This window comes from Garra rufa, chromosome 24, assembly GCF_049309525.1.
Source record: "Garra rufa chromosome 24, GarRuf1.0, whole genome shotgun sequence".
Lineage (NCBI taxonomy): Eukaryota > Metazoa > Chordata > Actinopteri > Cypriniformes > Cyprinidae > Garra > Garra rufa.
In genome coordinates, this window is record NC_133384.1 from 12186483 (window position 1) to 12206092 (window position 19610).

Here is a 19610-nt window from a genome sequence, read left to right on the forward strand (position 1 = left end):
TATTTACGTTTACAGACCAGAGGATTTGGAGAGTCCAGAGAAGAGTGGAAATGAGGATGAAAACGGTGACATGTCTGGAGAGGATGAAGAGGAGGGTGAGGAAGAACCAGAGGTGAATGGAGAAAAGCAGGACAGAAGTTCCAAACATCACAATAGTGGCAGCAAACATAAGAAAAAGAAACACAAACACCGTAGTAAGCACAAAAAACACAAACATGCATCTGAGGAAGATAAGGACCGCAAACGAAAACATAGACACAAACATAAGAAGCACAGGCGCAAAGAGGAGCCATCCTCCTCACCGTCTGGGGTCATCAACAGGAGGGCCGAGGATTGCTCTCCTTCACTGGGTAATGCAACTCTGGATGACAAGGCGCTTCTTGAAGACCTGGAGAAACAAAGAGCACTGATTAAAGCTGAGCTGGACAGCCAGCTGATGGAGGGTAAGGTTCAGTCAGGAATGGGCCTAATTCTACAAGGTTACAATTCCGGCTCAGAAGAGGATGGAGAGGGACAGAGGGCGCGTAACGGGGAGCAACGGCAAAGAAGCAGCGGGGGTAGAATCCGTTCGCCTAGGGACCATATAAGCAGAGGGAGTAGATCCAGACGGGACTCAACAGACACCAGCAAACCAAGTGTTAAACGGCGAAGCCGTTCTCGAGATAGAGTTGGGAGGGATGTTAAGCTTGAACGAATGACCAAAATTGTGAAAGAGACTGTTAAGGAGCGTAGCAAGTCCAAAGAGAAAAAACGCTCCCGGAGCAGAGACAAATCCAGGGAGCGTGTGAGGAAGTCCCAGTCCCCGTCTACAAGAAGGCGCTCTGCAGAAAAAAAATCAGACCAGAAGGGACGTTCTGATCGACGTTCCTCTCCCCATGTAGATGAGAAGCGCGAACAAGTCACACAGAGATCAAACTCACGAGGTCGCAAAAGCCGGTCACGAGATAGACGATCTCACTCTAAAGATGCTTGGGTGGGTCGTTCGGAGACAGACAGGGAAAAGAGGCCTGGAAAGTCTCCATCCAAAGACACCTCATCTGGGAAGGAGAATCGGTCTCCTCATCAGCATCAAACTTTTAGTGCTCAACATCGACGCAGTTCTTCTCCTCGTCAAAGGGACCGCCAGTCCAACCTGCCCCCATCGGGTTCTGCAGACCGGAGTTCCAAACTGAGCCACTCGCCATCCAGAAACAGGTCACCAGCCAGGAGAGGACGAAGTCGCTCAAATGAGCGTCGGAGAGATTCCCCTTCCAGGTACACATCCGCACATTATAAAAAAATTTTAAATGTGCATTTTGTTGACTTTTTTTCTTTCTTTTTTTTTTTTTACCCTCATGTTGCTCCAAACCTATTAAGGATGGGACGATAAATCACTTCGCCGAAATTCCGAATGCATCCCGTTTCTCTTTTCTCAGCAGATGGCCCTCTAATCTAGTTTTTATCGACACATTCAAATGCTCACAAAGAAGAGTGCCGAAGAGTTGTGTAATTTCACCTCGGCTGAGAATGCTTTTATGACGCGAGATTAATGTAAACACAGGCCACTGTGGTCGCCCTTGTAATTCGCTTCAACCTTCAACCAAAGCAGAGCACGGCTGTTTCTAAAGCAAGCTCAGAATCGATTTGAGAAAGAATTGCGACATGTTCGGAAATCTTAGAATCGATGCTGAATCATTTCTCGATTCACGTTGCAACTGTTTATCATCCCATCTCTTAAACCTATGTGACTTTCTTCTGTAGCATACAAAAAGATATTTTGAAAATTAATGTCCATACAGTGACAAGTAAGTAGGGTTAAGTTTTATTTGGAGCATTTTTTGGACTGGTTTAGAACAACATGAAGGTATAAAAAGGACAGGATTTTAATTTTTGGGGGGTAAACTATGCCTTTGAGGGGCTATTTTTTTGGTTAGCCAGTAGCAGGTAAGTGTTTGAGAATTTGTTTGTAAACAGACATTTTTGAGGGTCTTTATGGAGATACTAGCGGCACAGAAATGAGATATTTAGGAACACATCAGCAGAGTGAAGCAAAAATTTAATTAAAGTTTGACCTATATGTGTGTGTGTGTATATGTGTGTGTGTGTATATATATATATATATATATATATAATATAGAGAGAGAGAGAGAGAGAGAGACATACACACATCATACTATTTAAAGATACTAAATAACACATGCTGCAGTTGTTTATTTTTTATATAATAGAAATTGATTTATGACATTAAAATATGAATACTATAACATTTTTTATTAAAAAACCTTTTATTAATATTTATATATATATATATTTTTTTTTTTACAGGTTTATTAATATAAGATTTATTAATAAACCTGGGCCTGTATTCACAAAATATCTTAAGGCTAAAGGAAGCTCATAAACTTGCAGATTTAGGAGAAAATCTAAAAACCAATGGACGTGTCAATCCTAAATTTTGGACTCTCAATTTTGCCTCTACGAATATTTCACAAACCGTTTAAGTGCTAAAACTAATTCCTGTGAGATGTTGTTATAATAATAATATAATAATCTGTGAAATGTTAGGAGTAGTGAAGAAGAATGACAAACTAGCCCTCTCCTCCTATAAAAAACTATAGAAACCATCACAGAAATTCTAATGGGTTCCACTACAAATGCCATTACAAACATTACAAACCATCAACTTTTAATCACTAAAAAAATAATGGTTTTAACAAGCCAACAATAGAAGATGACCAATTACCAGTAGGGACCAACAGGCACAAGTACAGTTCCCATTAAAACCTGTACAATTCCCATTATAACAAGTAAAACCATTAAAAATTCTCTGATGGTTTCTATTGCTTTTTTTTTTTTTTTTAAACAAGCTGCACTTATTTTCACATATATCATGTTTTCCCACACACATCTTTTTTTGGCTTTGGAGGTTATCCTAACTCAGAATTTTCCTTTGAGTATATCCTTGTTTTTATAACAAGTTGGGCAAGAAGCTGTTGTTCTGTTTGGCAGGTTCACTTACTTAAAAAATACTCTGAAGTTGTAAAGAAACTCTGAATTAAAGAATTCAGGAGATTTAAATCTGTATGTTAAAAAGTTAGAACTGAGCAGAGGGTTTTCTTTTAAATTCAAAAGTATAGTTTTAATTTAAAGTTTTTTTTTTTTTTTTTTATAACTTGCATTAGAAGAATAAAAAGGCAAAACAAATGTTTTGGTTAATAAAAAAGGTTTAAAAACAAACACCTTTAGAGGATATGTCAGGCATAGGGGGGCCTTGCAAAATTGACCCGAGAAGGAGGCACAGTTTCTGTATGTAAAAACTAATGTTAGACCTACCTAAAAAAAAAACTAAAAATCAGTTTATTTTATTGTATCTTTACTCTATTGTATTTATTTGTGCTGTTGCTTCTAGTTAGATTATTCGTATTTCTTTACTTTCAATTTTTTCCCCCTAAACATAGCACATGTACCAAACGTTCTAAAACCGTGATACAAACCGAACCATGAGTAAGTTGAACCGTTCCACCCCTAATGCATATATGTAATACTTTACCCCTCACCTATCAGCCAGTTACTGTGTGCATAGTAAGTATGCTAACATTTTCCATAGCAACAAGGTCAACCCCGCCCTTATTCTTAGCTTAAGACTTAGACTAGACTAAGACTTAAGACTCAGCAGCTTTGTAAATGGGTTTTAAAACTCTTAACTAAAAACTTTTACTGCTTTTACTGAGAACTTTTAGTGGTAAGATAAAATGTTTTGTGAATATGGACCCTGATTTATATTTGAGATAGCAACTTCTTGATTCTGTAATCCTAATATAATTTTTTTTTTGTTTTTGTTTTTTGTAACAAAGTAGGGATGCAACGTTATGGAAATTTTGGCCGATAACTATAACCAATAACTCTTTTATATTTGGAGGCCGATAGCTGATATATAGGCCGATAAATATTTTTTTCTGAGCATGATTGCAAAAACAAAAGGCAAACACATACAGTAAACAACTGATTTTATTTTAAAACTTTAACTTCAGAAAAGTTTGAACTGATCTCTGAACTATAGTTTCTATTCATTTCTATGGCCAACTTTCTTTTACATAAAATTTATTGCTTGACAAAAAAAAAAACATAAAGCAACAAAGTCACTGAACAACATTAGTTGCATAATCAAGGGAGGGCTCGCCGACAAGGGAGGGAGTAGCGCGGTTCAATAAATTCGTTAAGCCGGCGAAATCCCAAATCCTCAACAATGCTGAAAGGTTGGTCATCAAGTGCTATCATTTCCATAACTTTGCGTGTGATGGCTTTTGCTTTGGCACTGTCCTTGTCAAATTTCTTTGTATTGTCAAGTGTTTGTTGTACTGGCTTATTGGTAACGTTAGTGGGTAACACTGTTTGTTTGGCAGTGACTTTCTTCTGATAATCTTTATAAATGTTGGGATGGCGAAACTTCAGATGTCTTATTAGATTAGTAGTAGGGTTGGGTCGATAGACGATGCCATCGTCCATCGCCGATAGACATCACGATGCTGAGCCGGCATCGCGATCCTCCGCCCCGCCCCCGCAGCGCCCCCGAAAAACACACACTTAATCACTATATAGCCAACTGAAATGCATGCTTTCAATTTCCACATCTTTACTTATTTTATTATTATTATTATTATGAGGAAATAATAACAAGGAAGTTGTTAGTGATCACAATACAAATTACAGTGAACTCCAAACGAATTACATTAAAAGTTCGTTTACATTAATAAATGAGGCATACAAAAACAGCAGAAAAAAATCTAAATAGTTTTAATTAAATTAGATTAAATAAACTACACCAAATATGCCCTTTTCATGGTTTTACCATAACGAACAGAGCTTGGAACAAAAACAAGAGAATATATATTTTTTCCATCGAAATACGAATGTACAAAACAAAGCCTAGTATACATTATAAATAACAGCTTATCATTCAAATACATTGGGAATATGGAAACACTTGGATTTGTGAGGTACGTGTCGTGAGCCCAACGCCTGTTATTTTTAGTTTCGCTTTGTTTTGGTTTCTTAACTTTATATATTTTATTTCATTCCTGTTCTGTTCTGAATACCTCCACATTTAAATTATTCCTTTTGGAGTCAGGGTAACTAACTTATAGCTATGCTTATAGTGTTTATAATGTTAATGCATAATAATATTTCTGATATTACACTTTCTCTCTAAACATTCCGCTGCTCATTAAATGCGTTTGGAGAGAGTGGGTTAAGCAGTAAGCAAACAATGAGAGCGATATTGAACTTAAAAAAGCTGACTGGTCGAAAATATGTTAAGGACCAACACACATCCTCCAAATGCATCTACATAAACCCACGCTTGCTCTTGTCTCCTCTGCACGCACTCACTGTCACGATCTAATGCACTTGTTAATGCCTGATCTTTAAAAACTTATTAACAATTAATTCGTTATGAATAAATTATTTAACAACAACCACCCCCCCCCCCCCGCCCCCCGCAGACGATGCCATCGTCCATCGCGATGTTTCACATTAGACATCGTACGATGCCAAATTGGTCGACATCGCCCAACCCTAATTAGTAGTATTGAAGTTTTTTGTTTTACTGCCCCCTCGCATTACCTCATATTTGCAGCTGTTGCAGATTGCACCTCTGTTGTCCTCTTTTTTTTTTCATGAACTCCCACACAGCTGACATCTTCTCTTCTCTCTAGAAGCAGCTCTTATAACGTGCGCGTCTGCTTTGCGTGACGTCAAAAAAGCGACGATTAAACCCTTAGTGGCCAGTAGCAAGCATGTGAAGTGGTTCAGTGCTTCAGATTAAAGATATCGACCTAATTTTGTTATCGGACCGATAACAATAATACTAAAAATAGCATTTATTGGCCGATACCGATATGGCCGCCGATATATGGCCCATCCCTAAAATAAAGAAATTAAACATAAGCAAGAATATGATATACTGGTCAGCTGGATATATCCACACATCCACAACCCAGTTCACACAGATTAACCATCATGCACAAAGTACACATGCTCCTTTGTCTAGTTGCGTGGTTGCAGTGAACTCATTTGAAAGACTAGAAGGTGAGAGATGGTTATGTTTTCATAGTTCGCTGCACAACTCTTGTTCTCATTTTGACAGAATGGGATTGTTGTAAACATGCAGTCAAAAAGCTAATTTTAGACAATTTTAGAGCTCATAGTTTATCATTTTTACGATTTATTAATTTATGTTTAGAAAGTGTAACATTACATATTAATGATTAATCCGTATATAAAAATGTAATTTAATTTACAAGTGTTTTTTTTTTTTTGTTTTTTTTATATATAAATGTAAGCTATCTTCTGACCTTTAAATTAAAACATACTTATTTAATCAGAAACACAGTCTAATGTTATTTGTGTATTTTACTTTCATATTATTAGAATATGCCAGTGTTTTTCAACCACTGTGCCGCGGTACACTAGTGTGCCGTGAGAGATCGTCAGGTGTGCCGTGGGAAATTATTAAATTTCACCTAATTGGTCTAAAACATTTTTTTGAAAAGTAATAAGTTATTGTCTGCGAATCAGTGTATGTGAGCGGAGCGAGTGGAGCGGTGTGATTTTGAATGGAGGGAGGAGCGGGTTTTTGAAAAGTCAGAGCGTCGTGGTTTTCACTCGCTCCAAGAGTGCTCCACCACCGCTCCATCATCAGTACAATTCATGCCAACGGTCCGTAATATAACTGCATATTAAGCAAGAATTCACATGTTAAACATGTTTAGTTAGCTTGATAGAGATGGATCACTCAAATCAGAAAGAATATGAAGGCTATGATGACGGCGGCAATAGACATGAGCGGTAAATTATAGTTCACAAGGAATTAGTTTGTTCCTTCTAGATACTAAATATTTTCAGGTGAAAGCATGATTTAAATGGGTACAACACTTATTCACACGCAATCGCTCTATCAATAATGCATTAAAACAAATGTAATGGTATCCGATTTCGAATGAGCAGAAATATGTAAGAAATGCAGTGATCCGTACATAGGTAAAATAACTAATATGCCATTGTCGAGTGTCTGTGGCAGAGTAACGTTAATCATGTCAGGTTAGGCCCAGATTTTACACTGAGTAGGTAGAAATATGAAAGATCAAAAAATACAGTTTTCATTGTGTTTATTTTATTCCTATTAAAGACACTTTGATAAGAATGACTGTATATTGTTCATTGCACTTTTTATTTGAAAGAAGAAGAAATATGAAATATCATAAAATACTTTTTTCTTTGTGTTTATTTGATTCCTGTTCAAGACACTTCGATAAGAATGGCTGTATATTGTTAATATAGGCTACAGAGTTAAATTTTTTTACAGTTTCGATTGTTGGTGTGCCTTGTCATTTTTTTTTTTTTTTCAAATAAAAATGTACCTTGGCTCAAAAAAGGTTGAAAAACACTGGAATATGCACATGTGAGTTAGTCCTCTTATCGGGAAGACATATTGGTATAATTGTTCATATCAGTCCGATGCCGATATTTATCTATTGTCAGCCTATTCCGATATCGGTCCGATAATATTGTGCATCCCTAGATCAGAGCTTTTTTTAGTTTTGATATCAAGTTAAAGAACTGCCAGCTCAAAGGGTCTGTCCTTGTTTTCAAATGTTAGATTCCTTTATTCGTATTGTTTAGTTAGTTTACAGTGACCATGTGGAGCTTGTTGTACTGAGTGCAACAGGTTTTCTGTGTGATAAACTTCCTAGCATCAAAATAGTAGACTGTAAGATTGGACTATTTAAGGTGAATTTTTGTTTAATATGTACGGAAGCGTAGAGCTGCCACCCAGGTAAAAAAAAATCTGAGCTTTATCACGTTTGTACAATATACTTTTCACGTTCTTACAATATAATATCACGTTTGTACAATATAATGATCACGTTCGTACAATATAATATCACGTTTGTACAATATAATTATCACGTTCTTACAATATAATATCACGTTTCTACAATATAATTATCACGTTCGTACAATATAATATCACGTTTGTACAATATAATTATCACGTTCTTACAATATAATATCACGTTTGTACAATATAATTATCACGTTCGTACAATATAATATCACGTTTGTACAATATACTATCACGTTCTTACAATATAATATCACGTTTGTACAATATAATTATCACGTTCTTACAATATAATATCACGTTTGTACAATATAATTATCAGGTTCGTACAATATAATATCACGTTTGTACAATATAATTATCACGTTCTTACAATATAATTGTAAGCGCCGGCGCTCCGCACACGCACACCACGCACTGCGCATAGGGCACCAAGTGCCTGGGGGGGCACCAAAAAATCTGGGTCGTGAAAAATCATCACAACAGGCTACTAGTATAAATAACAAATAAAATATGTCTAAAGCATGTTGATATACAAAAGCAAGTTCAGGTATAAAACAATGTTAATTTCAACATTAAACTAATATAAAAGTGTTTATATTCACCGCCTGTGTTTTATCCTATTGGTAATTATTGTAAAATAAAGGCTAAAACGCTTGTGTTTTCTGAGTCAGTGTCTAGCAAGGATGAAGTTGCCGATCGCCATTTCCTCTTAATTTGGACGCGCCTTCAGAGAAAAATTAATCTTTACAGACTACAGAAATAGTTTTTGTTTTTGATTTGTTCTATTTCGTTAAGTAATAATTTAAAGCTTTCTATAAATACATGTATCTTGTCTGTGAGTTATGTATTTGCTGAGTTTTGCTGAGAAGAACTCCTGTTGAGATGACATGAGGGGATCATGTTTGTTTTCAACGTTTCAAGCACCGTTTGCAACGTTTTGTTGATATTGTGAGTGCACACAAATAAAAGTAGACCCTTTACAGTTCCGAATAATGTATTACTCGTACCTTTATGAACAAAAATGACGGAATATTTTAAATTGTTTCCACTGCAAAAATGCAAGTGATTGTGCTGGCTCCTCCATGTCCTGCAAAGCGGCTCTCCGTACAAACGATTGCATTTGTGCCTAATACCGCACATTTATATTATTTTAACGTTGAAATGAACATTGTTTTATACTTTAACTCTTTTAGGCCTAGATCTATATTTATTTTAGGCAAGTCGTGATTATCTGAGAAGGCAAAATTGATCAAACACAATATGATCAACTCATTCTCTGCCGCTGCCGCTTGGTCGTTACTTTAAAAATCAAAAACTTATATTTAATGAACAAAAAATGCTCCAAACGTTTTTTCTAAATTAACTTAATAAAAACGAAACGAAATATAATCACTTTGCGTTACATACAAAACTGGACTATTTTAATAGCTGAAACAATAATGCAGGGCTCTTATGTGTGTGACAGCAATGCTCACCGTAAATAATACTAATAATTGTAATTATTATAATTATTATTTAAATTTGTAGACTAAATAAATGGGTATACTTAAGACAGTAAACTGTTTATAATGAATGCTTTATTTTTAAATAACCTTTTACAGCTTTGGAAATGTGTTATACTATTCATTCTTAACACGTAGACGAATTTTGGCGATTTTATTATAAGCTTTTCACCCAGAGTTAGATGCATGCTTTACTGTTAATGTTATTATTAAAGGGCTCTTCGTCTTCGCACCTGACAATAAAGTTTTCACGTAATAACGTGATAATTATATTGTACGAACATGATATTATATTGTATGAATGGGAAAAGTATATTGTACAAACGTGATATTATATTGTACGAACGTGATAATTATATTGTACAAACGTGATATTATATTGTACGAACGTGATAATTATATTGTACAAACGTGATATTATATTGTACGAACGTGATAGTATATTGTACAAACGTGATATTATATTGTACGAACGTGATAATTATATTGTACAAACGTGATAATTATATTGTACAAACGTGATATTATATTGTACAAACGTGATAATTATATTGTACAAACGTGATAAAGCTCAGATTTTTTTTTTACCTGGGTGGCAGCTCTACGCTTCCGTAAATATGTATGCTTATAGCTGTTGATTATAAACGTGCTTTATGAAGAAATAATTTATCTGGCAAGTGCTTCATGCCTCTTAGGAAGCGTCCTCGTGTGGATGGAGTTGGGAGATCACGGGAAACAAGTCCAGCGCGGCGCAGATTGAGCCGCTCACCACTCAGACGTAGATCTGTATCACCACGACGACAGTCTCGCTCCTCACCCAGAAGGAGAAGTCGATCTCCCCTAAGACGCAGGTGAGACACTGTGAAAAATACTGAACTTAATTTTCCACTTGTTATCCGAACATTAACCACTAACTAATAAGATTACAATATTCAATGAGTATTGAATAAAAATAGAATGGCCAATTGACTCTATGACCTATAAAAATACACACAAATATTTTTCATGTGTTTATTTTAACTTCTGCAAACGGCAGCTTGCAAACAACAAGCTGTATTCATCCATTGTCAAATGATCATGCACCTGCAGCACTTCTGAGAACAGAGAAAAACAAAGTAATGCTACTTTAAAAAAATAAAATAAATATGATAACCTGGTCTCATGATGAAAACGTTGAGTTATGCATATAACTACTGTTCCCAGAAGGAGGGAAACGAGGTACAACACATTACTATGGGATATCGCGCTCCTGCGCCGTCTGCTGAAGACACCTATAATCACGCCTGAAAGGCAATTGACACATAACGATGTGGGTGGGGCCGCCTGCCCAAAGCATATAAATGCAGTCGTATGTGTCATTCCCTTTGTTCAGTCCAGCTCTTCACCGAGCCTCCGACTGCACGGGGCCCAGGTGTGTTGTACCTCGTTTCCCTCCTTCTGGGAACAGTAGTTATATGCATAACTCAACGTTCCCATTCAGTCGGTCCACTCGGTACAACACATTACTATGGGACATATAATCACGCCCCGTAAAGTCGCCGAACCAAACATAAGGGACCAGCACCGCCACTTAACCCACGTGTTTCACGGGAGCGACGGGCCCTGGCTTGCAACCTCTGCCATAAGCACGGACCGGGCCACTGTTGCTGCCATGATATCGAGTCGGTAGAACCGAACAGACGTGTGTGGTGACGCCCAACTGGCAGCCGCACGGATAAACTTACGCAATTCCCATGACATCTCCATGCGTCACATGCAGTAAAGTGCCCAAGCACCCATGTAGGTAGTCACAACGGGCATAATCTATATGCTAGCCATAGCTTTCTACAATCCAATGCGAAAGACGCTATTCAAATAGCGGCTTCACATGAGCCGAGTTGGCAAAAAATCATAAAAAGCTGGTCTAATCCTGCATCTGCACAATGTAGCCTACCAGCGTGCAACTCGTACAATGCATGAAATCTCCTGTCTTCCTCTGAGTCAGAGGTTTTAACAGGGCAGGCAGTTTGAAACAAAGCACACTCCCATCAGGTGTATACTCTGCACTCGGATACAACACCACCCGACAAAACAAGTTTGATGCACAAGGCGTGCACCGACAGCACCTGAAGTTCGTCAATGTGCTTCCTGATGCCAGTACCGACCACCGGACACAGCATCCTTAAACCCAAAAATTCGGAAGTCCCGAACAAAGGTCCGCACATGATGGCTTCTAGACCTAAGCCCTAAGTATACTTCAGCTGCCCGTATTCCACGCACCGTGTATGCGACATAAACTTTGCCAACAGGAGGGCGTCCACGGACATCCATGTATACGCTTGTGTCTGTGTGGACAGTGCGCGTTGGTCTTATGTGTAAACCATGATAGTGCACGTACATCATGGAGAAGCGTTGACGTCCACATCTGCAATAGAGCCATAGGACCTTTCCTATTAGATGCCAAACAGATGTTTAGAAAATGTCTCAAGACGTTTACGAATGTTATGTAAAACTGACATCTTAAAGACACCTATCAGAGGTTTGTACACTGCAGATGCTTTCTAGATGAAGCAATCTTTTACCAGATATCTTGCAGACATACATGTGCTATGTGTGAATGACTAGAGTGCCTGGAAACAACGTCAACTGTTGTGACTGTTCAGACAGCGTGCGCACAATAGCGCTTGTGCGAGTGATTTGAGCACTTTAAACACAAAGCCATTTACACACTATTTTTGCTATCCGAGTTCAGCCCAACTTTTGAGACTGTGCAGACAGCGTGCGCACAATAGCGCTTGTGCGAGTGACTTGAGCACTTTAAACACAAAGCCACTTACACACTATTTTTGCTATCTGAGTTCAGCCCAACATTTGAGACTGTGCAGAAAGCGTGCGCACAGTAGCGCTTGTGCGAGTGACTTGCGATTGCAATTGTAATTGCAATTCCCCCACTGCAAGACGAAAATAGCTGTCCAATAAACTTCCACGAAGGAAAAGGGAATGAGCTTTCTTTAGAACATCGGTATCCCTTCAATTAGGCACAGCTATAGCGATAAAAAAGCCTTGCCGGAGTTAGAACACCTAGCTTTAAATATGCGCCATTCCGATGCAACGCCTTTCAGGCATTTTTCAGATCAAATAGATCAATCAGATTCTCCCACTCAACAGGCAGGCCCTATAGGAAACCACAGTTCCAGTTAAGGGTGCCGAGGGTGCCGAGTCTGCCTCGGACAAAAAGTCGTTGCATAGAAAACAGACACCACGGTGCACTTAAAAGCAATGTCGTGATGCTCACGTTCCTTGTCTTTGCTGCCGAGCAAGAAGCCCCCAAAGTCAGTGACAGACCCTGTCACCCTGTCCAGGGTGAGCTGCCTCAGTTCCCTCAGCGGGAATACGCACAGCAGAGTCCTGGGCTAGACTTTAGACGGAGCTTTCACCCTCCAGTGGGGCCCCCTTGTCCATAATCATGCAAACAACGGGCAGTGCGTGTGTGCTGCAGATGCAAAAAGATTTATATTTTTCATTCTGACTCACACGTTTACCCTGCTGAGCCAAGTGTGTTGGTATCAGGAGAACTTCTCCGGTTTATTTGGCAACTCTTGCAGAGTTTCACGTCCGTGTCGTGACGCATCTGTCATCACTATTACACATGACGTAACCTGTCTAGGGGATCCCCTCTGTTAACAGATTCGGGTTTCCCCGGGGGATCAGTGCCCGAACGCACCTCCGCGCTACACCGGCACTTGTCTGCTTAAATGTCAGGTGGTATACAGCGCTCAGCGCTGGAACCCACGCCGTACTTCTGCTATTGAAGCCATGAGCCCCAGCAGTCTCAGTACTTTAAGCAAAAAAAAAAAAAAACGCACTTGTCTCTTCAGCAGAAACTGAACGAGACACCTCACCGGCTCTGAGCCAGCAAGGTCTTCTGAAACTCATCAAGACGAGAGCTCGTAAATGGAAAGCAACTGTACGTGTTTATAACACTGCTTGTTTCCTGCTGTCTGCAGCCAGGGGCAGGTCGCCCAAACTGGCGAATAATCTCAGAGCCACACCGCTTCTGCACATCCTTCAGATATGCGCGACGTTAGGGACCCAAACAAAATAGTAGGCAACCCCCTTGATGGAGACTTTAGAAATACTCTGTGCCTCGGGTGGCCATATGGATCGGGCAAATGTACCGATGTAAGCCAGCCATGAACATTAACAGTGCTTTTTCAACAGCCGTGAATCTAAGCTAGGGTGGAAAAACCCCTAAAACGGTTCTTTAGGGGTGGAAGTAATGGCTAACACAAACCCTTTTCCTCCATTTTCCCTTGCGGCAACACCTGAGTTGTGCGAAGAAGTCACGGTGTTAGCCCTGCTGAGAGAGCATGGATTTCCTCCGTCAGCCTTGGGGAAGCCCGCTCGGACATCGGAGTTGCAATTACTCCGCCGAACCGGGAGGCGCACGAAAACAAGCGCTGCAGATAACCCCATTGGAATCGTGCGAAGAAGTCACGGCGTTAGAGGGCACGCGCGCGCCACTGCTAGAGGCTGACCGAGAGAATTAGCTCTCCAGCATTTTTCCTTTTGCTGGATATTACATATCACTGCATTTACCTCTTCTATCGGTACATGGCCTGATTGTGAGGTAAATTGTCCCCCTGTACTGTGATTGTTTTGACAAATCAACCCACGAGGCTCTGTATGATGAACACATACTTTAAAACCGCACCCGCCAACTTTGCAGGATCTTTACGGCCGACAGGTTGTCATTACTGCTTCCACAGGAGTCAACGCTACCCACGAGCTTCTCCGTATCGGAGGAGCGTCAAGCCACTGACAAACTTTGCTGTCGCTGTCCAAATACAGACACCTGCTAGAGTCCTTGATCGCCTCACTTCCATCCACCGCCTCAGAGAGCAGTGAGGGGGAGCCGCGATCTGCCCTGTTCGAAAAATATAATCAGAGCATGTCTCATTCGCATCTAGCGAAACAGAACTATCTAGCCAGAGTTAGCGTAGCTAAACAAGAGCTTAATAACTCTCTTCTTCGTTTGTCAGTTTCTTGCTTAGCCTCAACAAGGATCACCACAGTGGGTTTTCTCTCTTGAATGTGGCGTGATGTGTCCTAGCAGCACGGTGAAGAGCTGAAGAACAAAGGGAATGACACATACGACTGCATTTATATGCTTTGGCCCCACCCACGTCGTTATGTGTCAATTGTCTTTCAGGCGTGATTATAGGTAGGGGTGGGAAAAAAAATCGATATTGCAATATATTGTTGTGCTCTCTGTCGCAATAAATAATCAATACACTAACGGCCAATATCGATATTTTATTACAACACAAAATGATTAATTTACCCGTCGTCAGTGTCACTGTCACTACCCAATATCTACCATTCTGTTTGCGGGGGGCGCTGTTCGAGTCTATGGGGTAAAGTGGCAGAAGCAGCGGCCAGTGAAGAACACAAGTTCTCTAACAGCAACAGAGAAGAAGCGCAGAAAAAGAGAAGTGAGAAAAATGGCGGAAAATAACGAAAACCAAACAAAGACGCACCCGCTAGTTGAGCATGCTGATCAGTTACGCCTGTTTCACACATACTCCGTCTGCAGTGCGTATGCGTTGAGTATTTTTTTCCGCACCCATGTTAACGGATTAGAGCGTTCACACTGCACGCGGTTGCTGTCCGGCAGTACGTCCCAGAAGCGGTGTGCAAGTGCATTCAAGTGCATTGAATAATACGTTGTTTACAAAACGTGTTCTGTGTGAAAGCAAAACGAGTCCGTGCTGCTTCTGCATCGCACACGGACTGCATACGCACTGCAGACGGAGTATGTGTGAAACAGGCGTTAGTGTTCCTCAAGAAGAATATGCCTTGATGTGACCACTGTCCAGGTTAACATAAAGCACTTTACAGTAACTTACTACTGACGTTTCAGTATCACGGTTTACACGTTAGTTAATGTTCATGTTGTTTTTTTAATGTTCAGGCACTTTTATCTGTCTAGCTGTACAGCGTTTACATTTAAGACCAGGAGGCAGTGAGTTATTATGCAAATGCATATTTCTTTGCACAGTGTTGAAAATGTTGGCATTAATAAATGCTTAAGATTTCCTTATTATGGGTATTTTTTTCTTTTTCAGTCACATATATCGTGATATATCGTTGATGAAATTTCTTCCAATATATTGAATATCGTAGATATCGCGAATCGTGAAATTGTCGATATCGTGGGCCACATATCGTCACAGAATTGAATCGTGAGTTACCTGTATCGTCCCACCCCTAATTATAGGTGTCTTCAGCAGACGGCGCAGGAGCGCGATATCCCATAGTAATGTGTTGTACCGAGTGGACCGACTGAATGGGAACATAACTATGGGAACTTTTTCACATGAATATTCATAACTGTGTACTAAAATGATTACGAAGTGCTCGCTGTTTTACCGCCTCTAGTGTTCATTTCTGTTGGAAACTGCAGTAATATGTACGTATTGGTACACATTTCACGTCTTGCGAAAAAGTTCCCATAGGCACGTTTTCGTGATGAGATCAGGTAGAAGTAGGACTCCACTAAATATTTTTCACTTAAATAATTAGCAAAAGAAAATGACAAAATGAAAACACACACTGACTCCTATGCATTGTCATGCATAGTCTTGTTTTTTTCATCAGGCAAAAAAATAAATAGTAGACCTATCTCATTGCACAATGTGTGTCTAGTGTTTATTTAAAAAAAAAAGTAACATGTTAGCTTGCTGTGGTGATATTCTGGAGCACAGTCTGTTAACTGTTAGACTTGTAGCAAAAACTGGTCTTTTTTTGAAGCATTGTAGCCAGTCACAGAGACGTCTGTTGATTTCTTGAATGCAATTGCCAGTAGGCTTATTGCGATAGTCATTGTCAATGTTGTTAAACTCCAGCACTAGTTACGTCACTTGCCATTTGCAGTTTTGTTCAGTGCTGTTGAGTTCTGCACACTCAAGAATCTTCTCTTTACAACAAACAAAATGTAGACATGATGCAAGTTCAGTGTAGTGCATCGTTAATTAACAGAACTTTTTGAAATTGCAATGAACTAAGATCAATGACACTTTAAAGGTGTCATAGAATGCAGGGCTCGCAAAATTTCAAAATCTCTGGTAGCCCTTCGGGCAGGTACTCTTCATATTTTGGTAGCCCGAAAATGTATTTAACTAGCCCAAATAAAAAAAAGACAAATTTTCTTTTTAAATATAGAAAATCAGATAGGAGTCTAAATGTCAATCAAAAATGTTTCAATACACAAATATAAACAGATATCAAGGAAGGAATTTTATTTCACTATTTAGTTTATCTGCAGAATTTTAAAATATCAATTTAAGGCAATTTCTTTATTTTGAAGAGCTGCACAAGTAAAATGAATACAGTACGAGTGGGGTTGGACAATGTACAATATAATATTCAGTCATAAAATGATTTATAATTCAGATACAGGTTCACACAAAAACAAAATATCTTATACAATGGTATTTCAGCCTTTATACCATTTAAAAGGGATAAATTAAGTATATAATTTATTATATTTATTCAAAACATAAATATTACTGTCTTAATTGTTTATATTTTTAGAAGGCACATTAACTTCTTTCACATTAACTGAAAGGGGGCACTTTAGGAGTGCTAAAATACTACGGTTTCCCTAGTAACGGCTGTATACAAAGCAGCATTAACGCAGTTTTATCAGGCATGAAATGAAAATACCGACGATACCTTTCTGAGGACAGTCGGTTCCCTTCAGATACATTCATATAAAGACATCCGTGTGGCGTTTTGACTTTGAAACGTGCAGTACGTATATTTTTATTCAATGACATCATTGCCTTTTGAAGTTTAATCCAGCCCATCGCCATTCTCGTCTTTCTGTCATCAACTGTAAGACCCCTTAATATTATTATTAAGATTTTTCTTTTACTATTTAACATATTTAAAACTTTTAGAAGCCCTGTACTTTATGATAGCCCGTCGGGCAGGCCGGTCAAACATTTTGGTAGCCCGACTGGAAAACACAATAGCCCCGGGACGTCGGGCTAGCGATTTTGCGAGCCCTGGAATGCATTGATACAATATCTTTAATTGTTCTCTGATATCTACATAGAATGTATGTGGCTTAAATAAGGGAAATTCTCCAGAAACAGTTTTACATGTCCATTTACAACACTAGGATTTGTCCCTAGAATGAAATGTCTGTTATTATCTTATTTGGAAGGGTCATGAATAGTAATGTTGAGCTCTGCTCTGATTGGCTGTTTTTCAGTGGCTCACAAAGCAGAAAGGAAACACAAGGAGGAAAATATATATTTCAATACTTTCTCTTGCAGTTATGTTATTGGGTAATTTTACTGTATATAAATTGTGGGCATCAGGGAGCTGCTATTAATATGCTGGGCATTGAAACAATCACTTTTTACTTTCAATTTTGAGATTCGCGATCGCACATGCTCTGTGTATACTACAGCAGCAGTACTTGCCAAACATTTTACAAGATCAGATTCTTGTCAGTGGTGATCTGGATTTGCAAATCATTCACCATCATCCTCAGTCATCTCTCCTTAATGTGTTTATGTGGTAAGTGAAATCTTATGTACTATAATGTAACAGGCTACTGCTAGCAAGCAGCTAACCATGTCCCTTTAGTGCAGTGGTTCTCAACCTTTTTTGGTCCAGCGCCCCCCTACCCATTATTCAGGTCCCTCACCGCCCCCCATCAAATAAATCAGTCTAATTGTCCTCAATGAAAATTAAAATTGATTGTTATTAGTATTTTGTGTTTATAATAGGACTGTTATTATATTTATAGCAATTCAAATGTATGGGGTCATTACAATTTTTACGAAATTAATTTAAGGACGCATTGAATTGATCATTTTTTTTTTACAGTAAATTATATATATAAAAAAAACATTAATAACATTCATTTGCAGTTTTTAAGCAAATTGGTGATTTTCATTGCTAGAGCTTCAGTGTTTTTGTGATGCTTTGCCCCAAATTTAAAAATACTAAATAAAAATTCCTGTTTAGAACATATCCAAAAGGACATTTTTGTGATTTTAGTTTGTTCTTCCTTTTCTTGAACTCTTGAACACCCTTTTTACTGCTGTGGTATGTTTGGATATTTTCAATTAGCTTTCAGTAAAAAAAAAAAAAAAAATTCCTTGGAAAATACCCTGCTTTTTGAGAATATATTGAATTCCCTTTTTTCTGAGATAGTAGACATGGTTAATTTTGTGGGTAATACCACTACACATGCAAATGGAAGAAATGTAAACTCTACTTTACTATATTTCACAATTTTTAGAATATTTAAAAGTTTGCTTACAAATACCTTAAAGAAAACTAAGTACAACACTAAAAGTTGGGACGTTTTGTAAAATGATAAAATATATGATTTGTTAATTCTATTTAACTTTTATTAATTGACAACATTACAAAGAAAAGAAAAGTCACAAAAGTGCAACACAATTGGGGCAGACGAAAAATAAAAGTGAAAAGGTTATAGAATAAGCTAATCTGTTTTGAAACAGTTGACAGGAGCCAGGTGAATTGGTAATAGGTGAGGGGATCATCTTTGGGTATAAAAGGAGCTTCTCAGTCTTTGCAAGCAATGCTAGATCGTGGCTCAAAATTTGTTTATATTAACAAAAATATGTTTGCCAGTGTAAACATTGGAATTTGTTTCTTTGTACTTCAGTCAATTAAATAAATGTTAAAGAGATCAAATTACATATTCTTGATTTTATGGCATTCAGCATGATTTCTGAAAGATCATGTGACACTGAAAGCTAGAGTAATGAAGCTTAGCATAAGAGGAAAACACATTTAAAATATATTCAATTAAAAAAGCTTTTTTAATGGTATATATTTTTAAAAAAACAAACAAATGCAACCTATGTTTATTCATCCATTAAAAAATCTTATTTGCCTTTTTTAATAGTAATGTATATTTTATTTATAATATATAGGCTATTTTAAAAGCATGTAACCTATCTAAACCCAAATATATCAGCCCACATTAGCCCATACATACTTTTATTTCAAATATATGTAATTGAATGCCACATGACATTCATGACATATTTGATTTGACTGGGCTTGAAATATCATTATCATTAGTTTCCCAAGGAGCAAAAAAGCATAAAAAATTAGGCTGGGCTATTATTTGTGAGCTTTGAATAATTCTTTAAAAATTTGGCATTTAAATCATTTGGCAAACAAAAAGC

The 19610-nt window shown here is 38.2% G+C and overlaps 1 protein-coding gene across 1 annotated transcript in view; it reads left to right on the top strand.

Annotated features, from left to right (window-relative positions):
* Positions 1–19610, top strand: part of prpf4bb (pre-mRNA processing factor 4Bb) — a 58298-nt gene that overhangs the window by 769 nt on the left and 37919 nt on the right. The window contains exons 2-3 of the mRNA XM_073830710.1: positions 16–1254; positions 10083–10238. Of these exons, the coding sequence (XP_073686811.1) occupies positions 16–1254; positions 10083–10238 (1395 nt within the window). The remainder of the gene's footprint in view (positions 1–15; positions 1255–10082; positions 10239–19610) is intronic.